The sequence below is a fragment of the Argentina silus genome, assembly GCF_951799395.1.
Source record: "Argentina silus genome assembly, chromosome: Y".
Lineage (NCBI taxonomy): Eukaryota > Metazoa > Chordata > Actinopteri > Argentiniformes > Argentinidae > Argentina > Argentina silus.
The window spans coordinates 28411623-28436750 of NC_139654.1; the positions used below are offsets into that span (position 1 = coordinate 28411623).

Genomic DNA, 25128 nt, shown 5'->3' on the forward strand with positions numbered 1-25128 from the left:
TTAGAGCGGTCGTTAACCATAGAGACTACCCACTTCGGTGTACAGTTTTTAGGTTTGGGGAGATTTTTCAGTTCAGCTGAGGTGGGTAGAGGAAGATATGGGAGGAACTATGGGATGTAGACCGTTAACAGCGGAGTGAATCTAATCGACACCAACCTACATAGGACCAGTCAGCATCTGACAGGGTAAGACCCCTCAGGCTGAGGATCCATAACCAGTTATCTGAGGGTTGGTCGGGGGTTCTGTATAGAGCCTAAATTCCCGGGAGACAGGAGAGAGTTGACTAAAATGTCGGTGTATCCAATAGATTTCCAAGATTAGTGAATCCTAACCCCATATTTACGCACCATTTGTCCCGCGGCCTCTACGCAAACAGAAAGGTAGAAGCACGTCATGGGCTCCAGAGTGTGCCCATTTGACTTGGCTGTTCGAATAAAATAAATGTTGGTCTCACCAGGTGCGAGCTGTGAAAACTATCTGAGAGTGCTCATTGGTCTACATAATGTTTTTATAACGCAACATGTTTGATATTCATTCAGCCCCCTTGTTGCTATTAGAACGAAATTACAACCTTATAGAGGGGCATATCAAGTTGTACTCGTTCGTCCCATAAACTGAGATATGCGGTTGCTTATTCATGGTTAGGAGACGAATTCATGTGCGCCAAGTTGTCTTACTGAGATTTAATTAATGCGCTTAAGTGGAAAAGTTAAGATTCCGGCCAGTGCCTTAATTAAATTAACAAGGGCATATCACTAAATACATTATCATTTTCTTCTAGATGTATATGCATATTTTGATACCGTATGTATGTATGGGTTTGATTTCATATTATATGACATGAAAATATGAACATTTTAGCAGCAGGTACAACTTTAAGAATATATTGAAAATAATAATAATTCAGTTACATTGTAATGACATTGGTGCAAACAACTCGACCACACTTTCAAATTATTGTCCATTGTCTGAAATTCCTAGGACATGCACAATATAAATTAATGAACAGGGTAGAAAAACTAAAGCAAAACTGACTGCTTTCATGCTGTAGGCCTACTGCATTGCTATCAGAAGCCAAAAACTTGCACTAGACAGTCCAGTAAAATGAGGTTAGAGCTCAAATTATTGTGCAATTTACAAGTTGAAATGAGTAACACCTCAAAACCACACATGAAACTACTTGACTAAATGATTCCATTCGCTCAAATGTGAAGGGTAATGTGAAGGTGTTTTAATCGTTTAAAAGACTAATAATGGCACCAATCAAAGATCATGAGCTTAATTTGCAACGTCTTTCATTCAACCTGTTATTGTGTTGATCAAAATAGTATACTGTAGCAATATCAAAGTGCATTGGGTTAGACAAAACAATTAAAAAATGTAGCATGCCTGAAAGGGTGGTTTGATGTACCTGCCAGTAGGTGGTTACCATTACTAGACAACAGAAACTTTCACTTGTCATTTTGATAATTTTTGAAAGACAAAAGGCTAGAATGAGTAGTATGTAGCCTGTTACAAAACACGTGTTGTGTTTTCAAATCAGGTAACACTGCTGGTGAATTCTGCAATTTGACTGTAATCTGTCACAACAACTCACCTCTTTTTTTTTTGTGGAAAATCAATAAAGTACCTTCAATTTCCTCAAATGTCTGAAGTAATCCTTAAAATATTTGCTTACTTCAGGAAGCAAAAGGTACTTTGAATCCCCTTGCATCAAGGATACAAGTTTCCCCTTGTGGCAGCAGCTTGAATTGTTTCCTCTGAACAATTCCTGGGAGAATACTAGAAGGCTATTTGACAAACTCTCAAGGAGGAACTCAAGGGGACTCTGACAGCTTAGTGGAGGACTGCGACAGTGGCTTTGCCATCCACAGTGAATGGCTAGAGTCCATAGCCATACAGCTGAGATCTCTAATTGAGGCTGCAGCAGCTCAAGTAATGGATGCGTTTGCCCTCCCCGGGCATTGGGGCAGTGTCATTGTTGTCCAGTGTGTTCTGCTTGGCCTCTTGAATTAGTTCACATGCCAGGTCCAGAAAGAGTTTCTCCACATTGTCAGACTCTTTGGCTGAAGTCTCCAGATAAAGCATGCTTTGTGCCTCAGCAAACTCCTCAGCCCTCTGTCTGAGAACTTCTCTCTTCTCAGCAAGATCAATTTTATTACCTGTGAAGACAGTGCGCTTAACGTTAACCATAACATTGAAAATCCAACATGACATGCATTGAGGCCTAACTGTATATAACATACATCCAGTCAAAATGTTTGTTGTATTACCAACATAATGTTAACAGCAGATAGGACTGACACAATATGTCGTAAAGTAAAGCACAACACTTTTCCACCAGATGAAATCCCTACTTACAGCGCATTCGGAAAGAATTCAGACCCCTTCACTTTTTCCACATTTTGTTGTTATGTTACAGCCTTATTCTAAAATGGATTAAATTAGTTTTTTCCCCTCATCAACCTCCATACAATACCCCATAATGACAAACCCCAAAAAGGTTTTTAGAATTGTTTACAAATTTAACCCTAACCCAAATTTATTAAAAATAAAAAACTGAAAAACATTTACATAAGTATTCAGACCGTTTACTCAGTACTTTGTTGAAGCACCTTTGGCAGCGATTTCAGCCTCAAGTCTTCTTGGGTATGATGCTACAACCTTGGCACAGCTGTATTTGGGGAGTTTCTCCCATTCTTCTCTGCAGATCCTCTCAAGCTCTGTCAGGTTGGATGGGGAGCGTCGGTGCACAGCTATTTTCAGGTCTCTCCAGAGATGTTCGATCGGGTTCAAGTCTGGGCTCTGGCTGGGCCACTCAAGGACATTCAGAGACTTGTCCCGAAGACACTCCTGCGTTGTCTTGGCTGTGTGCTTAGGGTCGTTGTCCTGTTGGAAGGTGAACTTTCGCCCCAGTCTGAGTGCTCTGGAGCAGGTTATCATCAAGGATCTCTCTGCACTTCGCTCCGTCCATCTTTCCCTCTATCCTGACGAGTCTCCCAGTCCCTGCCGCTGAAAAACATCCCCACAGCATGATGCTGCCACCACCATGCTTCACCGTAAGGATGGTATAGGCCAGGTGATGAGTGGTGCCTGGTTTCTTCCAGACGTGACGCTTGGCATTCGGGCCAAAGTTCAATCTTGGTTTCATCAGACCAGAGAATCTTGTTTCTCATGGTCTGAGAGTCCTTTAGGTGCCTTTTGGCAAACTCCAAGCGGGCTGTCATGTGCTTTTTTATAGAAGAGTGGCTTCCGTCTGGCCACTCTACCATAAAGACATGATTGGTGGAGTGCTGCAGAGATGGTTGTCCTTCTGGAAGGTTCTCTCATCTCCACAGAGGAACTCTGGAGCTCTGTCAGAGTGACCATTGAATTCTTGGTCACCTCCCTGACGATGGCCCTTCTCCCCCTATTGCTCAGTTTGGCCGGGCGGCCAGCTCTCGGAAGAGTCTTGGTGGTTCCAAACTTCTTCCATTTAAGAATGATGGAGGCTTCAATACTGCAGAAATGTTTTTCTACCCTTCCCCAGATCTGTGCCTCGACACAATCCTGTCTCAGAGGTCTACGGACAATTCCTTCAACCTCATGGCCTGGTTTTTGCTCTGACATGCACTGTCAACTGTGGGACCTTACTTATATAGACAGGCATGTGCCGTTCCAAATCATGTCCAATCAATTGAATTCACCACAGGTGGAGTCCAATCAAGTCGTAGAAACATCTCAAGGATGATCAATGGAAACAGGATGCACCTGAGCTCAATTTCGAGTGTGTCATCGCAAAGGGTCTGAAAACTTACGTAAATGTGATTTCAGCTTTTATTTTTGAATAAATTAGCAAACATTTCTAAAAACCTGTTTTGGCTTCGTCATTATGGGGTATTGTGTGTAGATTGATGAGGAAAAAAAAAAATTGAATCCATTTTAGAATAAGGCTGTAAACATAACAAAATGTGGAAAAAGTGAAGGGGTCTGAATACTTTCCGAATGCACTACAATTCTAGAGTGAAGGCATGGTAACATTGATTGCCCTGTGGAACAATACACGAGCCAAGTGATTGCATCACCGAATTAGTTGTATGTAGCCTGTGCCAAAATATAAAAATAAAAAAGCTTGTCTCGAGACAAACATATCAAGCTTGTACTGAAAGCTCAAGAGGAGACTAGTAAATATAGCTAGATTATTGAGCATAATCAAATATTTGTATTTGACACATTAACTAGTCACTAATATAGCTGAAAACAGTTACAAAAATCTAACTGGGCAGTTTACATAAAATAGGGGGACGATGCATAAACTATGTATAAAAAGTGTTGTAATTTCTGAATGGTGAAACCAATATGTACACCATCAAATAAAAGCTGAGAATCTCTACTTTAACCTCATAGTAATTGTTTGATTGAAATCAAAACTTTTGGCGTAGAGCCAAAAAAAGAAAAAATGCTTCACTGTCCCTTTTATATATACACTGTGTGTGTGTGTGTGTGTGTGTGTGTGTATGTATATATATATACACACAGCGGGTGAAATAAGTATTGAACACGTCACCATTTTTCTCAGTAAATATATTTCCAAAGGTACTATTGACATGACATTTTCACCAGATGTTGGTAACAACCCCAAGTAATCCATACATACAAAGAAACCAAAACAAATAAGTTCAGAAATTAAGTTGTGTGTAATAATGTGACATGACACAGGGAAAAAGTATTGAACACGCTTACTGATATTTATTTAATACTTTGTACAAAAGCCTTTGTTGGTAATGACAGCTTCAAGGCACCTCCTGTATGGAGAAACTAGTCGCATGCATTGCTCTGGTGTGATTTTGGCCCATTCTTCCACACAAACAGTCTTCAAATCTTGAAGGTTCCGTGGGCCTCTTCTATGAATCTTGATCTTCAGTTCTTTCCATAGATTTTCAATGGGATTTAAGTCAGGTGATTGGCTGGGCCATTCTAGCAGCTTTATTTTCTTTCTTTGAAACCAATTGAGAGTTTCCTTGGCTGTGTGTTTGGGATCATTGTCTTGCTGAAATGTCCACCCTCGTTTCATCTTCATCATCCTGGTAGATGGCAGCAGATTTTGGTCAAGAATGTCTCGGTAAATTTCCTTCAATTATGTGAAGTTTGCCAGTACCATTTGCTGAAAAGCAGCCCCACACCATGATGTTCCCACCTCCAAACTTCACTGTTGGTATGGTGTTTTTAGGGTGATGTGCAGTGCCATTTCTCCTCCAAACATGGTGTGTATTATGGCATCCAAACAGTTCAATTTTGCTCTCATCTGACCACACTATATTCTCCGAGTATTTCACTGGCTTTTCCAAATGTTGTGCAGCAAACGAGCTTCAACATGCTTTTTTTTCAGCAATGGAGTCTTGCGTGGTGAGCGTGCATACAGGCCATGGCGGTGGAGTGCATTACTTACTGTTTTCTTTGAGACAACAGTACCTGCTAATTCCAGGTCTTTTTGAAGCTCTCCACAAGTGGTCCTTGGCTCTTGGACAACTCTTCTGATTATTCTTTTCACTCCTCTGTCAGAAATCTTGCGAGGACCACCTGATCGAGGCAAATTTATGGTGAAATGATTGTCTTTCCACTTCCGTATTATGGCCCCAACAGCCCTCACTGGAACATTCAGGAGCTCAGAAATGCGCCTGTAACCAATGCCATCGTTATGTCTTGCAACAATTAGGTTGCGAAGGTCTTGAGACAGCTCTTTGCTTTTACCCATCATGAGATGTGTCTTGTGTGACACCTTGGCAATGACACCTTTTTGTAGGCCATCAGTTGGGACTGAACCAGCTGATATTAATTTGCACTGACAAGGGGCTGGATTGCTTTTTAATTACTGATAGATTTCAATTGTTGTCTTGGCTTTCCATGCCTTTTTGCACCTCCCTTTCTTCATGTGTTCAATACAAAAAGTATTGAACATTTCACATTATTACACATTGTCACACTGTGTCATTTCACATTATTACACAACTTAATTTCTGAAGGTTTTTTTGGTTTCTTTGGATGTATGGATTACTTGGGTTGTTACCAACATCTGGTGAAAATGTCATGTCAATAGCACCTTTGGAAATATATGTACTGAGAAAAATGGTTCAATACTTATTTCACCCGCTGTATATACAGTGGGGGAAAAAATTATTTGATCCCCTGCTGATTTTGTTAGTTTGCCCGATTACAAAGAAATGAGCGGTCTATAATTTTTATGGTACTTTTATTTTAACAAATAGACACAGAATATCAACAAAAAAAGTCCAGAAAAACATATTATATAAAGTTATAAATTAATTTGCATTTGATCGAACGAAATAAGTATTTGATCCCCAAGCAAAACATGACTTAGTACTTGGTGGAGAAACCCTTGTTGGCAAGCACAGAAGTCAGACGTTTCTTGTAGTTGGTCACCAGGTTTGCACACATCTCAGGAGGGATTTTGGTCCACTCCTCTTTACAGATCCTCTCCAAATCCTGAAGGTTTCAAGGCTTTTGCTTGGCAATTCGAAGCTTTAGCTCCCTCCACAAATTTTCTTTTGGATTAAGGTCTGGAGACTAGCTAGGCCACACCTTAGTGTGCGCTTCTTCTTGAGCCACTCCTTTGTTGCCTTGGCCGTATGTTTTGGGTCATTGTCATGCTGGAAGACCCATCCACGACCCATCCTCAATGCTCTGGCTGAGGGAAGGAGGTTCTCGTCCAAGATCTTACGGTACATGGCCCCGTCCATTGGCCCCTCAATGCAGTGAAGTCGTCCTGTACCCTTAGCAGAGAAACAACCCCAAAGCATAATGTTTCCACCTCCGTGTTTGACGGTGGGGATGGTGTTCTTGGGATTGTACCAAACTTGGCAAACTTCAGATGGGCCTGTACATCTGCCTTCTTGAGCAGGGGGACCTTGCGGGCACTGCAGGATTTCAATCTGTTACGGTGTAGTGTGTTACCAATGGTTTTCTTGGTGACTGTGGTCCCAGCTGCCTTGAGATCATTACCAAGCTCCTCCCGTGTAGTTCTGGGCTGATCCCTCACCCTTCTCATGATCATCCTTACCCCACGAGGCGAGATCTTGCTCCAGGCCGAGGGCGATTGATGGTTATTTTGTATTTCTTCCATTTTCTAATAATTGCACCAACAGTTGTCTCCTTCTCACCAAGCTTCTTGCTGATGGTCTTGTAGCCCATTCCAGCCTTGTGCAGGTCTACAACTCTTACCCTGATGTCCTTTGAATGTTCTTTGGTCTTGCCCATGGTGGTGGAGAGGTTGGAATGGAAGAGATTGATTCTATTGACAGGTGTCTTTTATACCCATAACAAGCAGAGATTAGGAGTACTTTCTTAAAGTGACAGGACTAATCTGTGTGCCTCATGGGCATATAACCGGTCTGTATGAGCCAGAATTCTTGCTGGTTTGTTGGGGATCAAATACTTATTTCCTTCGATCAAATGCAAATGAATTTATAACTTTATATAATGTGTTTTTTCTGGACTTCTTTGTTGATATTCTGTCTCTATTTGTTCAAATAAAAGTACCATAAAAATTATAGACCGCTCATTTCTTTGTAATCGGGCAAACTAACAAAATCAGCAATCAAATAATTATTTCCCCCACTGTATATGTTCCCACTTGGTCATATTATTCGCAAACATATTTATTTTAATTGCCATGCTGATGACACCCAGCTGTATTTGCCTATACAATCCAGTTATTCAAAGAGCATAGCTGTAAAGATTGTCTTGCAGACATTAAATGTTGAGAGATTATTTTGTTAGGCTACAAGGAGGGAACACAAAATAATGTCAATACTGTCAGTGGGTCTGGCATTTTGGCTGGCAATCTGTATCTTGTATAAAATGTCCAGATTTTTTTCATGTTTATTCATGTCAAATTACCTGTTAAACATGTCCCCTGCTGCCTGCACAGGGCCTATGACAGAATGTGTGATGACTACAACAAAACGGTATGAGAGTAGACAAACAAGTTGGTCCCCCATTATGATAACTTGATATAAACCATTTCCACTCTTCATCTCCCTGTAATTCATGAGCTGATCTGCTATAAATCAACTATACTTTGCCAAAGTGTGGGAGCCAATTGGTATATTTGCCTATATTATTTGTTATGTATTTTTTTATTTGTTATTAATATTACTATCCATTTTGGTAATGTTTCATTTTGGAGACATTTTTGATATTAGCATTTTTAGTTGATTACACTACAGTAATTGGGTAGTGTCCCTTGAAAAGAGTGAGCGTTGTCTTCATGTTGTGCGCCTTTGTACATGATGTAATGTAACTGTCTGCTGCCAGTTAGTGATGTGTTTAGCTGTGGAGCCTCACGGTTTTTTGACCGTGTCGCGTCGTATCGTTAATATGTGGGAATAATTGTTAACTTACCTGTGGAAACCTGAATAAAAGTTATTTGCTTTTATTTCATATTGGAAATGTGTGGAGTGGATAACGTTAGATGTGATACGCATCAGCCCAAGCTAAACCTTTGCTGCCATTACATTAATCAGAAAACCAGCTCTGGTTGGAAAAGTGGACGTGGTATAGGAAAACTGAGCTTTTGGATACAAAGTGAAGTACAGGGAAGGATACCGATGATCGCACTGCAAAGGACATGTCTACAACAAAATGGAAGACCTGATAATTACCTCAGTGGATGGAAGCTAACTTGGCTAAGTTAGCTATTACCGAGTTTAGCATTAGCTAATGCCTATTCGTTAGCTCTCGCTATTCCTGTCATCGTTACAGTACAGTAACTGATTTAACCCCTTCTTTGCTAGTTCAATGCGACAGACGTCTTGAAGACATTTTTGCTGTATTCAGATTGACGCAGCTATATTGTGGAAGTGCTTTGGACTGTAAGCTAAGCTATGTTTTCATGGATGGTGATGAAGAGTCAACAGCTTCTGTGGGTAAACGGCAAGTGAAACTAGACACAAAAAGCTATGGAGGAAATGCAAAAACATCTTATTGGCTCATTTAATTGCTTCATTTAATGAATGATGATGGTAACTTGGAAGTAATCAAGATCAAGTTCAGTCAGCTGTTTGGGGACTTTCGTGAGTTGAACACATCAGTGAAACACCTACTTCAACAGCAGTCTGAGAAGGACATGAGTGATCAGCTCTTCTGGATGGAAATGGATGGAAGAAGTCCATCAATGTATGGAGCAAGCTCGGCAATGTGATGAAGAGATCAAACAATCAGATAGATATGCCATCATGTCTGCTACTGGACATTCTTCACATGCTTCATCATCTGCACATTTAAAGGACAAAGTGGAAAGCGCTACTTTGCTAGCTCAAGCGACTGCACTGAAGCAAAAACAAGCTTTAGAGGAACAGGAAGCCCAGCTTGAGCCTCAGAGAGAGGAGCTGGAGTTACACACCACTTTAGCAGTCTCAAATGCTCAAATTAAGGTTTTGGAGGAGTTTAAAACTTTCTAAGTCCCACATAAATGCCTGAGTGATGGGATGAACTCCTAACTGGAGCCACACAAGGTCCAACTTGCTATGAAACAGGTGAGTCATGGCAACAGGTGAGCCACTCGAAGCGCAAAGTGAAAGGAAGCCTACCTCAGCTGCCATACTACATACTGCTGTGGAGGGTGAAAAGCAGTTGAGCTTCAGTAACCAAAGAACACCTACCAGTGCTGCCCAGCCAGAGGACGATGTTACAGGGATGTTGTATGGTGTCATGCAGCGACAAAACAACATCACCGAATTTCTGGTGAAACAGCAAAGCTTATTTACTCTACCGCCAGTGGACATGCCCATTTTACATGTTGTTTATCAGAGCGTTTGAACACGGAGTGGAGGATAGGACAGATAGCAGCAAAGACAGGCTCTACGTCATGGAGCAATACACCAATTGACAGCCCAGAGAGTTGATTCGGAGCTGGCTCCACATGGATCCAGAAGCTAAAAAGCTTTTGGACGAGCACTTTGTAGATGAATACATCTGTGGCATACATAAATAAGGCTCCGAGTTGGTCTGCCATTAAGTCTGATGATGGAGAAGCACTCCACTCATACACTCTCACTGGATCTTGTAATGCCATCACATATGGATTACATGGAAGAGCTCGACAATGCAGCTAACATGCGTTATAGTTGCCAAGCTTCCGTACAAGCTGAGGTGGAGATGCGTGGCCTTTGATATCCAGGAGCGGCAGAAACGAAGAGCAAAGTTTAAAGACCTTGTTAAAAAGCAAGCAAGGATCACACTGCACCCACTGTTTAGTGACAAAGGACAAATAAAGTCTTATGCAGACTTAGTGACATAAGAAGCGTGGTAGCAAGAAGAGTTTCACCACAGCTGCCACAATGGTGGACAACCACACTGAACCACTTGTCCTTAAGTCTTGGTCCAGGCACTTGTGATCTCCCGTCTTGACTACTGCAACGCACTCTTGGCCGGACTCTCCGCCTCCGCAGCTCATCCAGAATGCTGCTGCCCATCTGGTGTTCAATCTCCCCAAATTCTCCCATGTCACCCCCCACTACCCCTCTGTACAGTTCCTCTACTGTTAATAATAGAAACAAATGCTTGATGACTGATGTATAGATGATTCACTTACTTTAGATAAACATACTTGTAAGTCGCTTTGGATAAAAGTGTCTGCTAAATGTCAAAAATGTAAAATGAAGGTTCTAAGCCAGCAAGAAAGGACTCGGGCAGTTCTAACAGTACATTTACCAAGCCGTCTCTTCTGCCAAGGTGAACATAGCATGTAGCTGTGTAAACGGATGAAGAAATCTCTTCATAAAGAGAAAACTGACTTTCTGCGAAGCAAAAGGGCTATACTTTGGCTGTTTGAAAAGGAGGCCATATGAGCAAAGCTTGCTAAGAGAAGCTAAGCTGCAAATACTGTTTGTTGACACACCCCACTGTGTTGCACATGAAGAGCAAGGAAAAGGCTTCTCCCAAGGAAGGGCCAGAAGAGCCAACAGAAAGCCTGGACTTTCTTGTGCACAGGGGGCAGTGTCATGCTGAAACAGGAAAGGGCCTTCCCCAAACTGTTGCCACAAAGTTGGAAGCATACAATTCTCGAGAATGTCATTGTAGCATTAAGATTTCCCTTCACTGGAACTAAGGGGCCTAGCCCAAACCATGAAACAGCCCCAGCCCATTATTCCTTCTCCACCAAACTCTACAGTTGGCACCATGCATTCGGGCAGGTAGCATTCTCCTGGCATCCGCCAAACCCAGATCCCAAACCCATCAATTGATTCAACACGTTTCCACTGCTCCAGAGTCCAATGGCGGTGTGCTTTACACCACTCCAGCCGACGCTCGGCATGGGGCATGGTGATGTTAGGCTTGTCTTGCTGCTCGGCCATGGAAACCCATTTCATGAAGCTCCCGACGAACAGTTCTTGTGGTTTCCAGAGGTTTGGAACTCTGTAGTGAGTGTTGCAGCCGAGGACAGACGATTTTTACGCGCTATGCACTTCAGCACTCTGCTGTCCCATTCTGTGAGCTTGTTGCTCGTAGACGTTTCCACTTCACAATAACAGCACTTACAGTTGACCGGGGAAGCTCTAGGAGGGCAGACATTTGACAAACAGACTTGTTGGAAAGGTGGCATTCAAGATTCAAGATTCTTTGTCACATGCATACAAGTATGCAATGAAATACAAAAGTGACAGTACCACAGAGGAGTGAAACAATAAAATTAAAATAAATAGAATATAAACAGCAGTATAAACAGCAATGTACACAATGGAATGGCTATATACAATGGCATTGACAGGTTGTCAGTAGAGTTAATTACGGTGAAAGATGAGTCCGCAATGGGTAATTATGTGTGCGCGTATGTGTTATGATGTCAGTGAGTGTGTGAGTGACTTGAGGGGGGCACTGGTGGGGTCGTCGTTGATGATCCTGATGGCCTGGGGGAAGAAACTCTGTCTTTGCCGCTCTGTTCTTGCTGCATGACAGCGAAGGCGTTTGCCTGACCGCAGCAGCTGGAACAGTCCATTTTTCGGGTGGTGAGGGTCCTTCATTATCCTGCAGGCTCTGGTCCTACACCTCCTGGTGTACAGGACATGGAGAGGGGGGGTTGGAGCTCCCATGGACCTTTCTGCAAGGTGTACCACCCTCTGCAGAGCTCGCCTGTCCTGGGCCATGCTGTTAACAAACCAGACGGTGATGTTACCAGCCAGGATGCTCTCCACAGCTCCAGAGTAGAAGGACTGAAGGATCCTCCGGGAGACTTTAAATTTCCTCAGCTGCCAGAGATGGAACAGGCGTTGCCTTGCCTTTCCCACCAGTGTGCTGATGTGGGTAGTCCAGGTCAGGTCTTCTGTGATGTAGAGGAGGGGACTAAGGACGCAGCCCTGGGGGGACCCTGTGCTCAGGATGAGTGAGCTGGAGGTGTGTCTACCCACCCTGACCACCTGTGGCCTGGCCGTCAGGAAGTCCAGGATCCAGGCACACAGGGGAGTGTTCAGTCCCAATCCAATCAACTTTTCAGCCAGTCTGGTGGGGACTATAGTATTGAACGCTGAGCTGTATTCTATAACAGTGCCACGTTTAAAGTCACTGAGCTCTTCAGTACGACCCATTCTACTGCCAATGTTTGTCTATGGAGATTGCATGGCTGTATGCTTGCTTTTATGCATCTGTTAGCAATGGGTGTGGCTGAAATAGCCAAACCCACTAAATAGAAGGGGTGTCCACATACACTACATAGCCAAAAGTATTTCGGACCCGTTTTGGAAGTGGTGGACGAGGGAATACCTACCTCAGCTGCAGGAATGCCAGAAGTGGTCACGAGTATCATGCAATTTCGACGCTGGAGATGTCGTGCTGGTGGTGGACGAGCCCCTTGTAATTCCTGGGTCACGAGAAAGGTCATTACAGTGGTGCCAGACAGACATGGTCTTGTAGGTACGGTCCGCATAAAGACCAAGACCAGCGAATCGTTAAGACCCATTACTAAAGGTCTGTCTTCTGCTTGAAGTTGAGTCAGAATGAGAGTGGTAAAGACCTCCTACAGTGAGTCGTGTGCTAGTAACCTCTAACTCCAGGTAAGAAAGGTAGTTGAAGACTCAAGATTGCACAAGAGAAAGTTTTGGTTAACTTGGCTCATTGTTTTTTAATTTGTAATTGTTTCTTGGCTTCGACAACAATTAGGGGTCAGTAATGTGGGAGCCTATATTTGCCTATATTTTGGGATTTCTTATTAATATTACTGTATGTTTTGGTAATGTTCTATTTTGGAGACATACTTTTAATATTTGCATTTTTAGTTTATTACACTCCAGTAATTGGGTAGTGTCTCTTTAAGACAGCGAGTTTGTGTACATTTTGTGACTTGGACATACGTTTAATGAAACTGTCAGCTGTCAGTCAGTGATGTGTTTAGCTGTGGAGCCTCAGTTTTCTGACCATTGTGTCGTATCGTTAACCTGTGGGAATAATTGTTAACGGTGAATACTGCCCTGAATAAAAGTTATTTGCTTCAATTTTCCTACGGAATCTGTGTGGAGTGGATGACGTTAGATGTGATAAGCGTCAACCATACCAGCCCAAGCTAAACTTTTGGTGTCGTTACATATAGCATTAAGCCAAGGAGATATTCTGTCATTCGTGGAAGGAGGTAATCTACACTCACCGGCCACTTTATTAGGTACACCTGTTCAACTGCTCGTTAACACAAATATCTAATGGTGTGGGGGATATTTTCTTGGCACACTTTGGGCCTCTTAGTACCAATTGAGCATCGTTTAAACACCACAGCCTACCTAAGTATTGTTGCTGACCATGTCCATCCCTTTATGACCACAGTGTACCCATCTTCTGATGGCTACTTCCAGCAGGATAACGCGCCATGTCACAAAGCTCAAATCATCTCAAACCGGTTTCTTGAACATGACAATGAGTTCACTGTACTCCAATCAGTCACCAGATCTCAATCCAACAGAGCACCGTTGGGATGTGGTGGAACAGGAGATTCGCATCATGGATGTGCAGCCGACAAAGCTGCAGCAATGATGCTATCATGTCAATACGGACCACTCTCATTTCTATTTGAGTGATTATTTAGAGGGAACACCAATATTGTCAGCACTGTATAATTTGTACCGACAGAAGGATGGATCTCTTTAAACATAATTTATAGCTCGTCACCACCTTGCCTATTCTTGCCTCAGTCGAAAGGCCCTCTTTCATCTGCTGCTCGTAAAGAATTCAGCAGCGAAGCTTTTAACCAGAAGTAAGAAGTGATCACGTCACACCAATGTTTGCCTTGTTACACTGGCTTCCAGTAGATTTCAGAATTGATTTCACGATTCTATTGATTACTTATAAAGCGAAACATGATTTAGCTTGAGTCCACATTGCAGAACTTTTAACACCATATAAAACAGAATGTACGCAAATCAGAGACCCTATAAAAACAAATATTAATTCCAAAATTACATGAACTATTATCCTTGCAATAAGATGGACTCAATTCAACTTAGAGTGATTTGTTGATGACATTTTTGCATTTTAGCTCATTTCAAGAGTGTCATAGCTAAGGGTCTGAATACTTATGTACGTGTGATATTTCTGTATTTCAATTTTAATAAATTAATAGAAATTTCTAAACCTGTTTTCACTTTGTCATTCTGGGGTATTGTGTGTGGATTGTTGGCAAATTCTTTTAATTTAATCCATTTTAAATTGAGTCTATAACACAACAAAATGTGGAAAAAGTGAAGGGGTCTGAATACTTTCCAAAGGCACTGGATTTCGCGATTTCTGAGGCATACAACAATTTAAATTGCAAGGTTGACTATTCCTCTTGCTCATCTGTGCAGTATCATCATTACATGAAAAACCAAATTTCCAATGACAATAACATGTTTTTTCCACTCAATTGTTAAAATAGAGAATCATATGTTTTTGTTGACGTGATTTGACCTTCCATGGTTTAAGTATTGTATGCTTAAATTATTTTATTGTATGAGTGAAAGTGACAGCCGTCTGCGGGTGCTCTAGTAAAATATAGAATGTCCGTCGACGGCCGCTGTGGGATCTAGAGGGTTAAGGCTTGTGTGTGTAAAACAGATCCAGACTCTGAATGTAAGTTTTCATTCAGCTTCTGAGTCACAAAAATATTAATTTACATGAAAGTGTGATTACAGTCCTTAAAGCCCAAAAACATTTACATTTCAACTGTACCTTCCCCAAAAATTAATAGCTTTCTTGCATCTTGCAAACTTACTCTGGCATCTCCGGACATCTTATGAACATTTTGCATCCATTGAATTTCAGAAACTCACCCTTTTGACCGTACGAGACTCTTTCAGAGGAGCAGAGTTTCTGTGTTTACAAACAGATCATCAACTTATGCTGGTGTAATTACAACAACCGACCACCAGAAGGTGCTAAAAGTGTTTTTTAGGATCTCTTGTTCAAGACAGTCGTGTCCTTTTGTGAATTGCATACAGACATTTTCTGGTGTTTAAAGACATTGTTATCTATATACAACAACGGAAGTTAAAGGGTTAAGGAGGACACATGACCCCACCCTGACAAGGCATAGGACATACACAATGCAGACAATTCTTATCAAAATTGTGATCAAATTAGTCAAAATCATGTCAAGACAGATGTTGAGAAGCAAATGATCGCATTTATAAAAAGAATAACAATACATAGAAAATACCTGATAGCTTTTCTATGGATCTTAATTATTTTGTGTCCTACTTGTAGGAGGGATGTTCTGACATGAATGCTCACCAACTAAGATAGTCACGACTTGGTTGTTGGCGTATTGCTCAATCTCCCTCGACCATTCTGGAAGGCATCGGAAGGAGTCCTCACAGGTAATGTCATAGGTAAGGATGAGGGCGTTGGCACTGCGGTAGTAACTCTGGGTAATCGAGCGAAATCTCTCTTGTCCAGCTGTGTCCCAGATTTGCAGCTGTAAATTGTCAGAATTGTTGAAATGTTACATCATTGCTATCTTGAGTTATTTTGTTCTCTGATCGTATACATATACAGTGCCCTCCATAGGTATTGGAAAGAGGAAGCATTGTGTCTTCTTTTAGCTTTATATTCCAACAGTTTGGATTTGAAATGAAAATCTGATTTCACCATTTAAAAATTACAGTCCCCCCATCTCAGGGCACCAAAAGTATTGGAAAATTGGCTTGACAGGTGTTTCACATCATTTGTGCAGGCATAAGAGAGCTGTCAATGTCTAGTATTGATTCAAGGCTTTGCCATGGCTCCATACGAAGCTTTTCCCACTTTTTAATTTGGTGGCACCAAAACATTTTCACGCAATTGAAAAGATTGATTAGGCTAACTATCTTGCCATTACATTCAAATATAACTTGTGCTACAGTATGTGTGCGAAACATTCCTCTTTTCATTACAATGGTCTTACTAGTAATAAACACATACAGAAACAATTACATGCTACATCGCCTCCTCTTTGATAATAAATTAAAAAAATACATTGTTTGATCAGGACATTGCAATCGTATGCGGGGGAAGGCTCTTCCTGGCAGCATACATAAAACTGACCGTATAGGCCAAGTCATATGGATATAGAATGGAGAGAAAATGTGAAATTGGACTTTTAAAACAACTATCCAGAAACAGATTTAAAAAGAGTGTATACAAATTATAAGGCACCGCAGATCATGAGATCTCATGAGAGAAGCTAAATATATTTTCTTACTGGACATTTTGTGCTGCTTTGGTGAAAGCCTCTGTATCCATAATGTGCATGTGAGATACAGTATCCTTGTATTGCCACAACTTGCAGGGTCCGAAATTAACACCTGGCAAGATGCGGGTATGCCTACGTTTTCCTTGTCGTGGGTAAATTTTGCAGTGATCACCTGCCACTCTGGCGGCTGCTTGTGAATGGCAGCACTTTATTCTGCATCTTCACATCACATTTTAAATACGTATTTAGTATCATCATTTAGGCCTACCGGTAATCATTTTAGTTCCTTGGTTTTCAAAGATTGGACAGATGCACTTCGCTATGATGGAGGCGGATAGCCTAACTTGCAGCGCGGGATCTTGGTCTTGATTTTGGCTGAGGTCTAGTAAACAGTTGAATGTATAATTTTACGCGTGGCATCACTCATAGGCTTTAAGGTTGCTATTAGAACAAAATGACAACGAGGGGGCTGAATGAATATCAAACATTTATAGTTGCATAATACAAATAATGAGCACTCATCGTTTTTGCAGCTCATACCTGGTCTGACCAACACATTTTTACTCGCACAGCAATGTCAAATGGTCGCACTCTGGAGCCCTGTTTGCATTTGCAGTCTAATATTGATGTCAACATGAGGACCAAAAAGATGTCAATGAAAGTCAAGGAAGCCATTATGAGGCTGAAATATCTGAAATCAGAAACATAGGCAAAACCTTACCAAAATCAACAGTTCGTAACATCTTTATAAAAATGTTTTTAAAAAAAGCACTGGTGAGCACAGCAATCGCAAACGGGCTGGGAGGCCAAGGAAGACATCTACAGTAGATGACTGAAGAATGCTCACCAAAATTAAGAAAAAAACAAAACAACTGTCCCAGAGATCAGGAACACTCTCTGGGAGGTAGGTGTGAATGTCTCAGAGACTACTATCCGCAGAAGACGAAATACAGAGAATTCACTGCAAGGTGCAAACCACTAGTTATCCTCAAAAAGGATAGTCAGGTTAGGCAGCTATAAAGTACCTAAAAAGCCTAAAAGAGGTCTTGTGGACAGATAAGACCAATATTATGATGTACCAGAGTGATTGCAAGTTGCGAGGAAAGTTTGGAGAAAAAAGGATCTGCCCAAGATTTACAGCATACCTCCTCATCTGTGAAACATGGTGGAGGGGGTACTATGGTTTGGGCATGTATAGCTGCCACAAGAACTGGCTAACTTGTCTTAATTGATAATTAATTGACAGCAGCAGCAGAATGTATTCTGAAGTGTATAGAAAGGACCAACAAGTGGAAAGTTATTGACTGGCCAAGTCAATCTTCAGATTTAAATCCAGTTGAACATGCATTTAATTTCCTGATAAGATCTTTGACAAAAAAAACTAAAAAAACCAAACAACAACTGAAGATGGCTGCAGTCCAGGCCTGACAGAGCATCACCAGAGAATATACAGAGTGTCTGATGGGGTCAATGGGTCACAGACTTCAGGCAGTTGTTGCATGCAAAGGACTGTCGGGCAAATACAAAACATGAGTACTTTATTTGGACATTATAGGATTTTTTTCAATACTTTTGGAGTCCTGAAATAGTATGTTTTTAAAAATGTGTACTTTCTAAATGGTGAACTCAATCTAAACCATTTGTTTAGATTGAGTGAATTTAAAGCTATTTAATTAAAGCCCTGTTGAATTAAAACAGAAAATCTCTACTTTTACCTCATAGTAATTGTTTGACTTCAAATCCAAACTGTTGGAGTATGGAGCTAAAAGAAGACAAAATACCAATACCTATGGCAACACTGTAAAGTATCAAAAGCAAATAGGTCTAGGCCTATTGTGTTCTAAATACTGTAGGCTAATGTGTCATCCACCGACTCAGTGGCCTTGTTGTTAAAAGTGTCTGCCCTAAAATCTGAAGGTTGGGGCTTCGATCCAGGCCGTGTCATACCAAAGACTAAAAATGGGACCAAATGCCACTCCTAGGGGGTAAGGCCCGTGACACACTAGCATCCGGTCCAGGGGATGTACTTGCACATCAAGCTACCTCACGCTACAAAAACAGGAGATGGGCTACTTACTTACTTAATGTGGATTCTAAAAAGGACGAGAAGAACACACAGCCTAAATGTATACTAAATATAAAACCAAAGCAGATATGATTTACAGACCTTGACTTTTTCCCCCTTGATTTCCACAGTCTTGATCATAAAATCAACTCCTATGGTAGCCCCTTGCCCAGGTGGGAAAAGGCCCTGTAAAGCATACAACACAATAATACAATTAGCCTACTCAGACTAGATGACCAAGCCAGCGTTTAGCAATTCCTTCATGAGAATTTGGTTAATGAAAAAAAAACTAAAAAAAAACATAAAGCATACCTGAGTAAAACGTCTGACGAGGCAGGTCTTCCCAACCCCAGCGTTTCCTATTAGTACAATTTTGAACAGATAGTCATAGTCTTCCATGCTCATTCTTAGCTATAAATGTGAGTGGGGGAGGGAGAGAGAGAGTGTGACAGACAGAAATACATAAATAAATTAAATTGCATGACAAAATTTGTAAGAACTTCATGTCTGACAGTAAGCTTTTACTTATAAATGTTACCTTTATCCATCACATCAAAAGACCAATTGTGTTTCACACAAGTACATTCAGTGTTTTTCTTCTGAAGGATCCAAGATGTTGCTATGGCCCACAGTAGGCCTATCTCTTATGGACTCATTGCCAGGGATCTGTGTTCTCTGAGCTCCAAAAAGATCCATATAGCTCCATGAAGACAAGACTTCCGGTTTCGCTTATGGCCGTTTTCGTGGCTTCAAAATAAAAGCGTGAGTTAAAACATGAATGGAAAGTGATGGGATCACAATATTTTCTCTTATTTTTGCTGAAATAAGCACAAATTACCAAACAAAGTATATACAATTTAGAAAAAGTAATTTTGCGCTTTAAAATGTACATTTTGTATGTAATTTTGCACATGCCTATTATATTTGTATAAACTTGGCTGTACAAAACTGTTTTTCAATACATCTCTGGTACCACTCTGGAGCACTTCTAGAATGCATATCAGGTGAGTTTGAGTTTAAAGCGATCATTGGAAATGTTGTTGGCTATTTACTGCTGCCATACAGCTCAGAGTCAGCTCATACAGTTCATTTATTTATACTGACTGTAATACCTGATACTGCAATACCATGCACTGTCTACAATATCATGTCTTTTATTGCTCTTGTTCAACTGTACATATCATACTGATATTCATCTCATGTATATTCACTTATTATATTCATTTACGTATCTATACTCACTGTAATTTATAATTATTCTAACTTATAATGTACATGCCCCATACCCATTTCACAGCCTCTAGCCTCATTGCCACTTAGCCTAGCACAGCCTACAAAATGTATAGTTTTATTGTTCTATTTTGTACATTTGTTATTGCTATTTTGTTAATATTCTGCTATTTAGTAAATGTTTTGTTCATATACGCTTAATTGTTTTTTACATTGTTTTTGATGTCCCATGCGCCAACCTCACCAAGTCAATTTCCTGTATGTGCAAATATAGTTGGCCAAATAAAAGAATTCTGATTCTGATTCCTTATACTGTAATACCATGCACTGTATACAATTTCATGTCTTTTGCACTCTGGTTAGATGCCAAACTGCATTTCGTTGTCTCAGTACAATGAAAATAAAGTTGAATCCAATGTACCCAATCTGCACTATGTAGGACACATAAGGATGTATAATGTTTATTTGTTCTAAATAAAATCAATTCCCTATTAAGTAATCTGTTTTGTTCTCTCTCTCTGGACTCGCTAGAACAGTACCTATTGATTATAAAAGGGAAATGATTTCAGAACCTTGGATAGCACCTCACAAAGAAATAGATGATATACAGTGGGGGAAATAATTATTTGATCCCCTGCTGATTTTGTTAGTTTGCCCAATTACGAAGAAATGAGCGGTCTATAATTTCTATGGTACTTTTATTTTAACAAATAGAGACAGAATATCAACAAAGAAGTCCAGAAAAAACACATTATATAAAGTTATAAATTAATTTGCATTTGATCGAAGGAAATAAGTATTTGATCCCCTACAAACCAGCAAGAATTCTGGCTCATACAGACCGGTTATATGCCCATGAGGCACACAGATTAGTCCTGTCACTTTAGGAAAAGTACTCCTAATCTCTGCTTGTTATGGGTATAAAAGACACCTGTCAATAGAATCAATCTCTTCCATTCCAACCTCTCCACCACCATGGGCAAGACCAAAGAACATTCAAAGGACATCAGGGTAAGAGTTGTAGACCTGCACAAGGCTGGAATGGGCTACAAGACCATCAGCAAGAAGCTTGGTGAGAAGGAGACAACTGTTGGTGCAATTATTAGAAAATGGAAGAAATACAAAATAACCATCAATCGCCCTCGGCCTGGAGCTCCATGCAAGATCTTGCCTCGTGGGGTAAGGATGATCATGAGAAGGGTGAGGGATCAGCCCAGAACTACACGGGAGGAGCTTGGTAATGATCTCAAGGCAGCTGGGACCACAATCACCAAGAAAACCATTGGTAACACACTACACCGTAACGGATTGAAATCCTGCAGTGTCCGCAAGGTCCCCCTGCTCAAGAAGGCACATGTACAGGCCCATCTGAAGTTTGCCAATGAACACCTAAATGATTCAGAGAAGGCTTGGGAGAAGGTGATGTGGTCAGATGAGACCAAAATTGAACTCTTTGGCATAAATTCAACTCTTCAAGTTTGGAGGGAGAGAAATGCTGAATGCTACAATCCCAAGAACACCATCCCCACCGTCAAACACAGAGGTGGAAACATTATGCTTTGGGGTTGTTTCTCTGCTAAGGGTACAGGACGACTTCACTGCATTGAGGGGCCAATGGATGGGGCCATGTACCATAAGATCTTGGACGAGAACCTCCTTCCCTCAGCCAGAGCACTGAGGATGGGTTGTGGATGGGTCTTCCAGCATGACAATGACCCAAAACATACAGCCAAGGCAACAAAGGAGTGGCTCAAGAAGAAGCACACTAAGGTCATGGAGTGGCCTAGCTAGTCTCCAGAACTTAATCCTATCGAAAATTTGTGGAGGGAGCTGAAGCTTCGAGTTGCCAAGCAAAAGCCTTGAAACCTTCAGGATTTGGAGAGGATCTGTAAAGAGGAGTGGACCAAAATCCCTCCTGAGATGTGTGCAAACCTGGTGACCAACTATAAGAAACGTCTGACTTCTGTGCTTGCCAGCAAGGGTTTCTCCACCAAGTACTAAGTCATGTTTTGCTTGGGGATCAAATACTTATTTCCTTCGATCAAATGCAAATTAATTTATAACTTTATATAATGTGTTTTTTCTGGACTTCTTTGTTGATATTCTGTCTCTATTTGTTAAACTAAAAGTACCATAACAATTATAGACCGCTCATTTCTTTGTAATCGGGCAAACTAACAAAATCAGCAGGGGATCAAATAATTATTTCCCCCACTGTATGTCCCCAGATAAATGCCCTGTCATTTGCAATGACATCACTTTAGATTCAAATTCACCTGATCCATATTCTAGAAGTGTTCCCGAGTAGAGTGGTAACAGAGACGTATTGGAATCTTTGAAAAATAGTTGTGTACAGCCCATTATTCTGGGGCAATACCATTTCATAATAATAACTAGGATATAAAGAACAATTACAAACCCTTCTGGGGCAATACTATACCAAATATTATATGGTTATGATTGACATATTTGTTAAGATGATTAGCATATTGATTGTGGTTCCTCGATCGCTATTTACCATGTTTAAATGCAAAATAAAGTTGAACTTAAGTTTAACCACTACTGGAGCTCAGAGAACACTGATTTGCAAGGGCTAGAGGTCGATCCGTGTTCTCTGAGCTCCAATAAGACTTCCAGTTTCGCTTATAGCCGTTTTCGCAGCTTCAAAATAAAAGCGCAAGTGAAAACATGAATGAAAAGTGATGGTATCACAATATTTTCTTATTTTGCTGAAAAAAACACAAATTACACAACAGGAAGTATATACAATTTTGAAATAGTCATTTTGAGCTTTAAAATGTACATACTGGTGAAATGACGTCATTTTACACATGCCTATTATATTTGTATAAACTGGACTGTACAGAACTGTTTTTCAAAGATTTCAATACATCTCTGGTACCACTCTACTCTCTCAAAATGTTGTTGGCTATTTACTGCGGCCATATACCTCAAATTGACAGCATATAGCCAGCAACATTTGCAATGACATAGCACTAGATTCAAACTCACCTGATATGCTCTCAAGTAGTGCTCTCAAGTAGAGTGGTACCAGAGATGTATTGAAATCTTTGACAAATAGTTCTGTACAGCCCATCATTCTGGGGCAATACCATTTCATAATAATAATTAGGATATAAGAAGAATTACAAACCTTTCTGGGGCAATACTATACCAAATATTATATGGTTATGATTGATACATATTTGTTAAGATGATAAGCGTATTGTTGGTGGTTCCTTGACCCCTATTTAACATGTTTAAATGTAAAATAAAGTTTAACTTGGGTGCTCTTATTTTGAATGAATCTTAATTTACATAAACGTACTTTGACCGGAAGTAGATGGGCAGACTTCCATTATTAGAGCTCAGAGAACACAGATTAGTGGTAAAATGCTGAAAGGACTGCAAAGTCTAGCAAGCCAAGCAAATCACCACTATGGCCATAAAACGTTTCTGCCTTTATTAGGCTAGCTGATCAGCCTTTTCCCTAGAAATTGTGCTAACTCCATTTGGTCATAATACTCGGTAGCCAATTTTCTAATGCATCTAGCCAATTCATTGCATGCACGATGCTGCAGAATCAGTCGAAAAGGACAGTTAAATGTAACTTAGATAGATAGATAGATAGATAGAAACGTTATTTATCCCAGGGGGAAATTCAGGTTCCAAGTAGCATACAGACATAGGGGTATCACACATAACATACACATACAACATAAGCAGTATTGTATACAGGCGAGGTGCAGTTGTAAATGTCTTTGCAGTTAGGTGAGGTGCAAAAAGGTAAGGCAGACAGTGCAATTATAGCATTAAATACTAAAAACTAAATACGGGCTACATAAATATGGACTATTTTTAAAGTGCATTTTGTCCAGGCTGGTGGAGGGAGGTAGGGGCTGTGTATGAGGCCTAGCATAGCCAGTAAACATTGTAGTTAAATGAGGTGAAACAGTGACATGATACATGATAGTGATGTGATACAGAGGGTGGAGGTTATGCAGAGGACTTGCATGCTGTAGTAAGTTAGAGAAACCAGCTGGCTAGGTGATGGCCTGTATCACAGATAAGTAAGTGTCAGATACAGTACCAGTCAAAAGTTAGGACACACCTTCTCATTCAATGGTTTCTCTTTATTTTTATTATTTTCTACATTGTTGATTAATATTGAAGACATCAAAACTATGAAGGAACACATATGGAATTATGTAGTAAACAAAAAAGTGTTAAAACAGAATATGTTTTATATTTTAGATTTTTCAAAGTAGCCACCTTAGCTTTGATGACAGCTTTGCACACTCTTGGCAAGGTGTGTCCAAACTTTTGACTGGTACTGTATATAAGAGGGGTCTTTGAATATACGATGGAAACATATGGGGCTAACTGCAGCTACCTCGCTAGCTGAGATGCAGCGCCCACAGTCGGTACTTGCAGTGTAAACACACGAACGCACTTACTAGCTTCAAAATACATATTTTTAGAACAACAGCAACAATTCGCTCGTCACGACGCTAGCTAGCCAAGCAACAATAATTTCAGAGTTTGTAAATGTGGCAAACAAAAAGCCTTCTGTGAGAATGAGGATGAGATTCCAACCCACCCATTAAAGCAGTGAGGGCCTGCTATAATCTCTTGACAAAAAAACGACATTAGCTAGATTGCTAGCTGAAAGCTTGTGACACCACTGTTAGCTGGCGGAGATAGCAATCTAGCTACCTTGAATAAAGATGCATGCAGTTTTGGTTAAATAATCGCTCAAATAATTTGCACTTACCAAAGCCAGGGGATATCCCCCGATTTAAAACTATTTCGTATACATTCAGTGAACTCGGCACCAAAATCGACACCAGGGGCTTCTCTGAGCTCCAATAGTGGACTTCCGGTCAATGTAAATGAGGATTTCTTCTCTCTGTAATAAGAGCACCCGAGTTGAACTTTATTTTGCATTTAAACGTACATAGGGATCAAGGAACCACAAACAATATGCTAATCATCTTAACAAATATATATCAACCATAACCATATAATATTTGGTATAGTATTGCTCCAGAAAGGTTTGTAATTGTTCTTATATCCTAATTATTGTTAGGAAATGGTATTGCCCCAGAATAATGGGCTGTACAGAACTATTTTTCAAAGATTTAAA

General features: G+C 40.6%; 1 protein-coding gene across 2 annotated transcripts; it reads right to left on the reverse strand.

Moving 5' to 3' along the window:
* Nucleotides 1–824: 824 nt before the first annotated feature.
* On the reverse strand, nucleotides 825–24857 carry LOC310824199 (ras-related protein Rab-30-like). Of its 2 annotated transcripts, XM_083697010.1 has the most exons (6): nucleotides 24757–24857; nucleotides 19291–19499; nucleotides 19065–19163; nucleotides 18855–18938; nucleotides 15748–15931; nucleotides 825–2162 (listed from the first exon to the last, which is right to left on the reverse strand). In XM_083697010.1, the coding sequence occupies exons 3-6, from the start codon at nucleotides 19155–19157 to the stop codon at nucleotides 1912–1914; spliced, it is 612 nt and encodes a 203-aa protein (XP_083553136.1). In that variant the 5' UTR covers nucleotides 19158–19163; nucleotides 19291–19499; nucleotides 24757–24857; the 3' UTR covers nucleotides 825–1911. The 2 variants fall into 2 exon arrangements, with proteins under 2 accessions (XP_083553136.1, XP_083553137.1); XM_083697011.1 differs by lacking the exon at nucleotides 19291–19499 and having other exon boundaries at nucleotides 24757–24843.
* Nucleotides 24858–25128: the final 271 nt, after the last annotated feature.

What these genes read in the sequence shown, in the direction of transcription:
- LOC310824199 (XM_083697010.1), bottom strand. Translation starts at nt 19,157, where the DNA reads ATGAGCATGGAAGACTATGACTATCTGTTCAAAATTGTACTAATAGGA. An exon ending in TCGTCAGACGTTTTACTCAG is followed by an intron (nt 18,939 to 19,064) that starts GTATGCTTTATG and finishes TATGCTTTACAG; the next exon opens with GGCCTTTTCCCACCTGGGCA. An exon ending in AGTCGTGACTATCTTAGTTG is followed by an intron (nt 2,163 to 15,747) that starts GTGAGCATTCAT and finishes CTGTCTTCACAG; the next exon opens with GTAATAAAATTGATCTTGCT.